The sequence below is a fragment of the Hyla sarda genome, chromosome 4, assembly GCF_029499605.1.
Source record: "Hyla sarda isolate aHylSar1 chromosome 4, aHylSar1.hap1, whole genome shotgun sequence".
Classification (NCBI taxonomy): Eukaryota; Metazoa; Chordata; class Amphibia; order Anura; family Hylidae; genus Hyla; species Hyla sarda.
Window position 1 is genome coordinate 406,589,637 of NC_079192.1, and position 11,968 is coordinate 406,601,604.

Sequence of the window (11,968 nt, forward strand, 5' to 3'; positions counted from 1 at the left end):
CCAGTTGTTGCATCTTGAATACGAATAGAGGTCACCGAAAAAAAACACTAAGAATTAACCTTGATTGGTATTAGTTAAAATGGTAGAAAAATCCTCAAAACCATCAAAAAAGAAAAAGAAAAACTGTGGAGTGACAATAGGGGCACCATTGGGAGTCAAAGTCACTTCACCAAGATAATGAGAGATGAATGGTATATCCCTACCAGCCAAGGATACAATAGAAGTTGATTAATTACAGATATCCTCACTAAAGGTGGGCGTATAGGTGAGGGAAAAAGAGGGGGAGGGTCCTAGGGGAGTAATGAAGGCCCAGTTGCTGTGGTTGGCCACTGACTGTCACTCTCCCTAATATTCCCTCACTCCAAGCCTAATCCTTGGCAGAGTTTGAAATACGAATAGTTAAATACAGGCATAGCATGCCCATCTGAATGAGGCCTAACTATGTTTGTCACAGCTCACCTCAACCAAATATTCCAACCACTTCCAAACCCGAATCTTTGTACAACCCGAGAACGACCATATACATTATATCCCACCATATGTTTACAATATAGAGAGAACCCAAAAACATAGAGGTACTGAGAAGGCCCAAAAGCAACCGGTCCAGATCTCTAGACTTCTGATCAAAGCCCTGGTCACCATGTAAGCATCATCTCCTCAAGTGCACGGGCCGGTCAGAGACGTCTGGATAAGAATCCATTCTCCCTGACCGCTATCGGTGCAGAGCAGGAGCTGACACTGCAAATAGCAGAGAGGCCAGGCCTCAGACACATTCTTCCGCCTATTACTCGGGCACTTGTCTTTGTCACAGGATTGTGCTGTGGAATAATGTCATGGACATTCTGCTACACAACCGGAAGGGCCGAGATTAACCCTTCAGAGACAGATAGATAGATATGAGGTAGATAGATAAATATGAGATAGATAGATAGATAGATAGATATGAGATAGATAGATAGATAGATATGAGATAGATAGGAGATAGATATGAGATAGATAGATAGATAGATAGGAGATAAATAGATAGATATGAGAGAGAGAGATATGAGATAGATAGATAGATATGAGAGAGATAGATATGAGATAGATAGATAGATAGATATGAGAGAGAGAGATAACAAGGTACTGCCCAAACACCTGCACATGCCAAATTTAGCACTGAAACCCCCACATCAATAGATATATCTACACTGATAAACCATAAATACAATAATATAAAAAATCTATTCTGTGTAAACACAATGATGACGATGGCCATGATCTTGTCATTAGAGCTTAGATGTGGCTGGTGACACGCTGGGCCTGTTGGGGGTTGTTGTACGTGGCTCCAGGTCTCCCCCAAGTCCCCACAGTCAGTGAAGTCAGAAGAAAAGTGAAAGGACCGGAGAACATGATGTCACATCAGCTATGGGCTACACTGTATCCACCTATATACATAGACACCTATATACATACACCCCTATATACACTGTCGGGGAAGTCTTCAAGGGGACCTCCATGCGATGTCACAGAGTTTCTAATTAATATACACGAGCTTGTGGAGAAATGACTGTGACACAGACACAAGCCGTGTTCAGAATCTGTTCTATTGAGGAGGGAGACCCCTCCATATATATGTTACAAGCCATGTTCAGAATCCATTCTATTGAGGAGGGAAGACCCCTCCATATATATGTTACAAGCCGTGTTCAGAATCCATTCTATTGAGGAGGGAAGACCCCTCCATATATATGTTACAAGCCGTGTTCAGAATCCGTTCTATTGAGGAGGGAGACCCCTCCATATATATGTTACAAGCCATGTTCAGAATCCATTCTATTGAGGAGAGAAGACCCCTCCATATATATGTTACAAGCCGTGTTCAGAATCCATTCTATTGAGGAGGGAGACCCCTCCTTATATATGTTACAAGCCGTGTTCAGAATCCATTCTATTGAGGAGGGAAGACCCCTCCATATATATGTTACAAGCCGTGTTCAGAATCCATTCTATTGAGGAGGGAAGACCCCTCCATATATATGTTACAAGCCATGTTCAGAATCCATTCTATTGAGGAGGGAAGACCCCTCCATATATATGTTACAAGCCGTGTTCAGAATCCATTCTATTCAGGAGGGAAGACCCCTCCATATATATGTTACAAGCCGTGTTCAGAATCCATTCTATTGAGGAGGGAAGACCCCTCCATATATATGTTACAAGCCGTGTTCAGAATCCATTCTATTGAGGAGGGAAGACCCCTCCATATATATGTTACAAGCCGTGTTCAGAATCCATTCTATTGAGGAGGGAAGACCCCTCCATATATATGTTACAGGCCGTGTTCAGAATCCATTCTATTGAGGAGGGAAGACCCCTCCATATATATGTTACAGGCCGTGTTCAGAATCCATTCTATTGAGGAGGGAAGACCCCTCCATATATATGTTACAGGCCGTGTTCAGAATCCATTCTATTGAGGAGGGAAGACCCCTCCATATATATGTTACAGGCCGTGTTCAGAATCCATTCTATTGAGGAGGGAAGACCCCTCCATATATATGTTACAAGCCGTGTTCAGAATCCATTCTATTGAGGAGGAAGACCCCTCCATATATATGTTACAAGCAGTGTTCAGAATACATTCTATTGAGGAGGGAAGACCCCTCCATATATATGTTACAAGCCGTGTTCAGAATCCGTTCTATTGAGGAGGGAAGACCCCTCCATATATATGTTACAAGCCGTGTTCAGAATCAGTTCTATTGAGGAGGGAAGACCCCTCCATATATATGTTACAAGCCGTGTTCAGAATCCATTCTATTGAGGAGGGAGACCCCTCCTTATATATGTTACAAGCCGTGTTCAGAATCCATTCTATTGAGGAGGGAAGACCCCTCCATATATATGTTACAAGCCGTGTTCAGAATCCATTCTATTGAGGAGGGAAGACCCCTCCATATATATGTTACAAGCCGTGTTCAGAATCCGTTCTATTGAGGAGGGAAGACCCCTCCATATATATGTTACAAGCCGTGTTCAGAATCCATTCTATTGAGGAGGAAGACCCCTCCATATATATGTTACAAGCCATGTTCAGAATCTGTTCTATTGAGGAGGGAGGACCCCTCCATATATATGTTACAGGCCGTGTTCAGAATCCATTCTATTGAGGAGGGAAGACCCCTCCATATATATGTTACAAGCCGTGTTCAGAATCCATTCTATTGAGGAGGAAGACCCCTCCATATATATGTTACAAGCCATGTTCAGAATCTGTTCTATTGAGGAGGGAGGACCCCTCCATATATATGTTACAAGCCGTGTTCAGAATCCGTTCTATTGAGGAGGGAAGACCCCTCCATATATATGTTACAGGCCGTGTTCAGAATCCATTCTATTGAGGAGGAAGACCCCTCCATATATATGTTACAAGCCGTGTTCAGAATCCATTCTATTGAGGAGGGAAGACCCCTCCATATATATGTTACAAGCCGTGTTCAGAATCCATTCTATTGAGGAGGAAGACCCCTCCATATATATGTTACAAGCCGTGTTCAGAATCCGTTCTTTTGAGGAGGGAAGACCCCTCCATATATATGTTACAAGCCGTGTTCAGAATCCATTCTATTGAGGAGGAAGACCCCTCCATATATATGTTACAAGCCGTGTTCAGAATCCATTCTATTGAGGAGGGAAGACCCCTCCATATATATGTTACAAGCCGTGTTCAGAATCCATTCTATTGAGGAGGAAGACCCCTCCATATATATGTTACAGGCCGTGTTCAGAATCAGTTCTATTGAGGAGGGAAGACCCCTCCATATATATGTTACAAGCCGTGTTCAGAATCCATTCTATTGAGGAGGGAAGACCCCTCCATATATATGTTACAAGCCGTGTTCAGAATCCATTCTATTGAGGAGGAAGACCCCTCCATATATATGTTACAGGCCGTGTTCAGAATCCATTCTATTGAGGAGGGAGACCCCTCCATATATATGTTACAAGCAGAAAAACAAGAAGGGTGTTGTCAAACCATATGGTACAATACTTAATCTATACAGGATCTTTTTCCTGAATGTGAAGGGGGCCACTTTGTGAGAACATCCTTTAAGAACACTTCACAAACCCTGTGGGGCCCCCTGCATTGCTTCCAGAAAAATCTTAGTTTTCTAAGAAAGGTAGAAGAAAGTTCAATCATGGTTGGAAATGGACAACATGGCAGCTTGAACCAACACTTGTTCTCTGACAACACAGACCCCCTATATACATAAACACCTGTACACATAGACCCCCTATATACATAAACACCTGTACACATAGACCCCCTATATACATAAACACCTGTACACACAGACCCCCTATATACATTAACACCTGTACACATAGACCCCCTATATACATAAACACCTGTACACATAGACCCCCTATATACATAAACACCTGTACACACAGACCCCCTATATACATAAACACCTGTACACACAGACCCCCTATATACATAAACACCTGTACACACAGACCCCCTATATACATTAACACCTGTACACATAGACCCCCTATATACATAAACACCTGTACACATAGACCCCCTATATACATAAACACCTGTACACATAGACCCCCTATATACATAAACACCTGTACACACAGACCCCCTATATACATTAACACCTGTACACATAGACCCCCTATATACATTAACACCTGTACACACAGACCCCCTATATACATTAACACCTGTACACATAGACCCCCTATATACATTAACACCTGTACACACAGACCCCCTATATACATAAACACCTGTACACATAGACCCCCTATATACATAAACACGCATATACATAGACACCTATATGCACAGACACCTAAATACATAGCCAACTATATACACAGACCCCCCCTATATACATAAATACCTATATACATATATCATTTTATACACAGACCCCTATATACATAGCCAACTATATACACAGACCTCCCTATATACATAAATACCAATATACATATGTCCTTTTATACACAGACCCCCCTATATACATAAACACTTATATACACAGACACCTATATACATAGCCAACTATATACACAGACACCTATATACATAGCCAACTATATACACAGACCTCCCTATATACATAAATACCTATATACATAGATCCTTTTATACACAGACCCCCTATATACATAAACACTTATATACACAGACACCTATATACATAGCCAACTATATACACCGACACCTATATACATAGCCAACTATATACAAAAACACCTATATAAACAAACCCCTACATACATAGACACCAGTGTGTGTGTATATATATAGACACCAATACAGACCCCTATACATAGACACCTATATAGTATACATAAACACCTATATACATAAACACCAATATGCATAGACAATATATACATGGACCCCTTTATACACAGATCCATATATACATAGACACCTATATACATAGACACCTATACAGTATACATAAACACCAATATACATAGACAAATATATACATGGACCCCCTTATACATAGATCCATATATACATAGACACCTATATACATGGGCCCCTATATACATAGACACCTATATACATGGGCCCCTATATACATAGACACCTACATACATGGGCCCCTATATACATAGACACCTACATACATGGGCCCCTATATACATAGACACCTATTTACATGGGCCCCTATATACATAGACACCTACATACATGGGCCCCTATATACATAGACACCTACATACATGGGCCCCTCTATACATAGACACCTACATACATGGGCCCCTATATACATAGACACCTACATACATGGGCCCCTCTATACATAGACACCTACATACATGGGCCCCTCTATACATAGACACCTACATACATGGGCCCCTCTATACATAGACACCTACATACATGGGCCCCTATATACATAGACACCTACATACATGGGCCCCTATATACATAGACACCTACATACATGGGCCCCTCTATACATAGACACCTATATACATGGGCCCCTATATACATAGACACCTATATACATGGGCCCCTATATACATAGACACCTACATACATCGGCCCCTATATACATAGACACCTATATACACGGGCCCCTATATACATAGACACCTACATACATGGGCCCCTATATACATAGACACCTATATACATGGGCCCCTCTATACATAGACACCTATATACGTGGGCCCCTATATACATAGACACCTATATACACGGGCCCCTATATACATAGACACCTACATACATGGGCCCCTATATACATAGACACCTACATACATGGGCCCCTATATACATAGACACCTATATACATGGGCCCCTATATACATAGACACCTATATACATGGGCCCCTATATACATAGACACCTACATACATCGGCCCCTATATACATAGACACCTATATACACGGGCCCCTATATACATAGACACCTACATACATGGGCCCCTATATACATAGACACCTACATACATGGGCCCCTCTATACATAGACACCTATATACGTGGGCCCCTATATACATAGACACCTATATACACGGGCCCCTATATACATAGACACCTACATACATGGGCCCCTATATACATAGACACCTATATACATGGGCCCCTATATACATAGACACCTATATACACGGGCCCCTCTATACATAGACACCTACATACATGGGCCCCTATATACATAGACACCTATATACACGGGCCCCTCAATACATAGACACCTACATACATGGGCCCCTATATACATATACCTTTATATCTATTTATACATCTACATGACACAGACAATGCAGAGACAAGCAGGCGGTGACCACTTCTTCTTGACACGCCATTCAACACCATGCCAACTTTATTCCTAAACAACACCTGCCGGCAGTGTATGGACCAGCTGGTGACCATGGATGGCACTGTAGGTTTTTGTCCCCAGTTTTGGTTGCCACCAGTGACCGACACTTCCCACACCTACACGACTCAACCTGAGTGCCCAGGTGCCACCCTCACCGGTGTCGTGGGCATCACTGGCATACCGCTCATTCCTCCAGCACTGGTCCGGGCATTGGTAGAAGATGCCCAAGGACTATGGCAGTGTTTCCCAACCAGGGTGCCTCCAGCTGTTGCAAAACTACAACTCCCAGCATGCCCGGACAGCCGAAGGCTGTCCGGGCATGCTGGGAGTTGTAGTTTTGCAACAGCTGGAGGCACCCTGGTTGTGAAAGGCTGGACTATGGTATCCTGCAGGGGCCCTGGGTTTCCAGACCTTTTCCCCCACCCCAGGCCCTGCACCCACCTCCTTGAGTTGCTCCAGCTCCTGCCTGAGGGTGTCATACTCAGCCTCCAGCTCATCATACTGCTGCTTCAGGGCCAGCTTCTCCTCCAGGACCACCAGCCCATACTCTGCAGCCTGGATCTTCTCCTGGGTGGTCTCACTCAGCTCCTTGGTCAGTCTCTCAATCTCAGCCTTGTAATCCTCCACAGTCTGCAGCACCTCCTCAGCAGCCATAGTCCCTTGTGCTGGGAGTCAGACTGGATGGACAGATGGGTGGGGAGGGGAGAGAGGAAGGGGGATGAGCAGAGATGGAGGCTGTGGGTATCAGATCTGCAGCATCATGCCAAGCACAGGCGCAGAAGCCTGCCCCACCATGCCCACAGCAGCCCCCTGGATGTGCTGCACCCCCTATACACTGCCCGGGCTTTTCTGCTTATTCATAGCCGGGCACACCAAGGAGGAGGCAGCGCCATCTCTTCTGCAGTGTGAACTTTCCACCTGATAACCCCCCCTCTGCAGGCTGCAAAATGATGCAGTCTGCCAGGAACCGGCGTCTACAGCGACAGCCCCGGGAGCGCACATGTCAGGTCATGGGGGGAGAGGGGTGCCCAGTGTCAGTGAGGAGCTCTGGGGGTGACGCTGGTGCTGTAGGTAAGGCGGCATCATGTATGGGCACAATGAGTTATTGTGGTACCCGGTCACCTGGAGATGGAGAGAGGAGGAGGAGGAGGAGGCTATAGAGTCTATGCCAGGGGAACCTGTCTGTGTGTCTGGCTATACATCTATCTAATATCTATCTAATAACTATCTATCTATATCTATCTATCTAATAACTATCTATCTATCTCATATCTAATAGCTATCTAATAACTATCTATCTATCTCATATCTATCTCATATCTATCTATCTCATATCTATCTATCTCATATCTATCTATCTAATATCTATCTAATAACTATCTATCTCATATCTATCTATCTCATATCTATCTATCTCATATATATCTACATGTCTATCTATCTCATATCTATCTATCTATCTATCTATCTATCTCATATCTATCTATCTATCTCATATCTATCTATCCCATATCTATCTATCTCATATCTATCTATCTCATATCTATCTATCTCATATCTATCTATCTATCATATTATCATCACATCATATTATCATAACATTACATCATATCATAACATTACATCATATCATAACATCACATCATATTATCATGACATCACATATTATCATCACATCATATTATCATGACATCACATCATATTATCATGACATCACATCATATCATGACATCACATCATATTATCATAACATCACATCATATTATCATGACATCACATCATATTATCATGACATCACATATTATCATGACATCACATCATATTATCATGACATCACATCATATTATCATGACATCACATCATATTTTGATAACATCACATCATATTATCATGACATCACATCATATTATCATGACATAACATCATATTATCATGACATCACATCCAATTTTTATCACGACATCACATCATATTATCATAACATCACATCATATTATCATGACATCACATCATATTATCATGACATCACATCATATTATCACGACATCACATCATATTATAACGACATCACATCATATTATCACGACATATCATATTATCATCACTGCATATTATCATGACATCACATCATATTATCATAACATCACATCATATTATCATGACATCACATCATATTATCATGACATCACATCATATTATCACGACATCACATCATATTATAACGACATCACATCATATTATCACGACATATCATATTATCATCACTGCATATTATCATGACATCACATCATATTATCATAACATCACATCATATCACGACATCACATCATATTATCATAACATCACATATTATCATGACATCACATCATATTATCATGATATCACATCATATTATCATAACATCACATATTATCATGACATCACATCATATTATCATGATATCACATCATATTATCATCACATCATATTATAACAACATCACATCATATTATCATGACATCACATATTATCATAACATCACATCATATTATCATGACATCACATCATATTATGATAACATCATATTATCATCACATCATATTATGATAACATCACATCATATTATCATAACATCACATCATATTATCATGACATCACATCATATTATCATAACATCACATCATATTATCATGACATCACATCATATTTTGATAACATCACATCATATTATCATGACATCACATCATATTATCATAACATCACATCCAAGTTTTATCATGACATCACATCATATTATCACAACATCACATCATATTATCATGACATCACATCATATTATCATGATATCACATCATATTATCATAACATCACATCATATTATCATGACATCACATCATATTATCACGACATCACATCAAATATATTATTATCACTGCATATTATCATGACATCACATCATATTATCATAACATCACATCATATTATCACGACATCACATCATATTATCATAACATCACATCATATTATCATAACATCACATCATATTATCACGACATCACATCATATTATCATGACATCACATCATATTATCATGACATCACATCATATTATCACGACATCACATCATATTATCATAACATCACATCATATTATCATAACATCACATCATATTATCATGACATCACATCTTATTATCATAACATCACATCATATTATCATGACATCACATCATATTATCATGACATCACATCATATTATCATAACATCACATCATATTATCTTGACATCACATCATATTATCATGACATCACATCATATTATCATAACATCACATCATATTATCTTGACATCACATCATATTATCATGACATCACATCATATTATCATAACATCACATCATTTTATGATGACATCACATCATATTATCATGACATCACATCATATTATCATGACATCACAATCAATTACAATCAATCATAAAGTCATATAAGAAATTACAGAGAATCAATAATTCATAGTCAGTGCATATAGTGATATAAAAGACTCCTAAAGTTACTGGATCGACCATATTCATCATCATATCTAGTGTAGAAACATAGTTTGTCCATGTGAAGCCTAAGAAATTAAAGTGTTCCTGTCGCTTTTAAAGACTTTTGACATGTCCCATACACACGCCAAAAGTTTTGACCTGTCGGGGTCTGAGTGTTCAGACCCCGATCAATTGTTGGAACGGGCGGGGAGAAGAGTACAGACCCCATAAACTCTTGTCCCAGCTCGTTCTAGCTATCGGTCATGGTCTAAGCACCCAGACCCCACCCAATCAAAATCAAATATTTTTTAAAGTGACAGTGCCCATTTAATTATAACCAGCAGGGATCCATAGTAAACACCAGCAGGGATCCATAGTAAACAAAGTTGTGTGGGACGCCAAGTGCGGCGCACGCTGGATGCCAGAACAACTTCCGGGAGCAGAGGGATTGAGTCTAGCCAGAGAGCCCAAGCAACACGTCCACCACACGTCCACTTTCTCTGAGGGCACTACTTTCTTCTTGGCGCTGGTGCCGTGGCTTGTGTTGGCGCCATCTTTAAACAGGGCTGATGCTGTATGTATTAGTTAAATAGAATTCAGCCACCAGTAACTACCAAATGTGTAAGGACTGTCCAATGCATAAGCGTACAGCCTGTATGGTGCCAGGTGGGATCCATAAGAATGGTTCCTATAATTCATTTAACCCCTTAAGGACATGTGCTGTAAATGTACGCCTCGGCAGCATTGCATATATTTATGACGCGGCTTTGAAGCAAGCGCATTTTTTGCATCGGGGCCCTGTGGTTTCCAGATACCCCCCATGTCCCTGTCATTTATTAAACAAAAAATGATCTATGACATGTGACAAGTTTTGATCAGTTAGGGTCTGGGAGAAGCGCTTAGCAGAGAGACATCATATAGAAAGTCTATGGAGCCCGTCTCCTGCAGCGAAAAGAGCAAGTACTCAGCTGGGTGCTCCTATTGATCGATGGGGGTCTCAGCACCTGGACCCCGACTGATGCAGCCTTTGTTTTTTGTTTTTTTTACTATCTTCGACAGTAAAGAAAAAATAAGTACATAGAATAATAAACAAAGGTCATACAGTACATATTAACAAGACCAGGTTACAATATGGTAATCTGCATAGATCCGCCTGTCAAGATGTTGGAAAGTCCAGATTTTTTTTCCAGGTCGGTTCGGTGACTATCCAGGGACGGCCCCACATCAAGGACATTAAAGGGGTACTCCGCTGCTCAGCATTTGGACCCAGCCGTTCCGAACGCTCGAGCCGACGCCGGGAGCTCGTGGCATCATGCCCCCTCCCATAGACTTGCATTGAGGGGGCGGGGTGTGACATAATGAGGGGAGGGGCTATTACACCTCAGCTTATGGTCAGTAATCCAGGTAACATGCAATGAAAAAAATTTAAAATAATGTACATAAAAAAGTAGAGGTAGAAAGGGGGGAGAAGTTATGGAGAGAAAGGGACAGGTAAGTAGGGAAGATAAAGAGAGTAAAGATGACGAATCTGCTCCAGCTCCTCGGGATCCGTCCACCGCCTCAGACCACCCTTAGGGATTCTACATATTCATCCTACTGGTGT

General features: G+C 41.0%; 1 protein-coding gene across 10 annotated transcripts in view; it reads right to left on the minus strand.

The window, feature by feature from the left end:
• Positions 1 to 7,966, minus strand: part of BICD1 (BICD cargo adaptor 1) — a 189,741-nt gene extending 181,775 nt beyond the window's left edge. For 3 of the 10 annotated variants that reach the window (XM_056517530.1, XM_056517533.1, XM_056517532.1), the window contains exon 1: positions 7,299 to 7,965. In XM_056517530.1, coding sequence (XP_056373505.1) covers positions 7,299 to 7,511 — 213 coding nt within the window. In that variant the 5' untranslated portion in view covers positions 7,512 to 7,965. Of the gene's footprint in view, positions 1 to 7,298 lie in introns of all 10 variants that reach the window. The other 7 variants (XM_056517540.1, XM_056517537.1, XM_056517539.1 and 4 more) reach the window with 5 other exon arrangements.
• Positions 7,967 to 11,968: the final 4,002 nt, after the last annotated feature.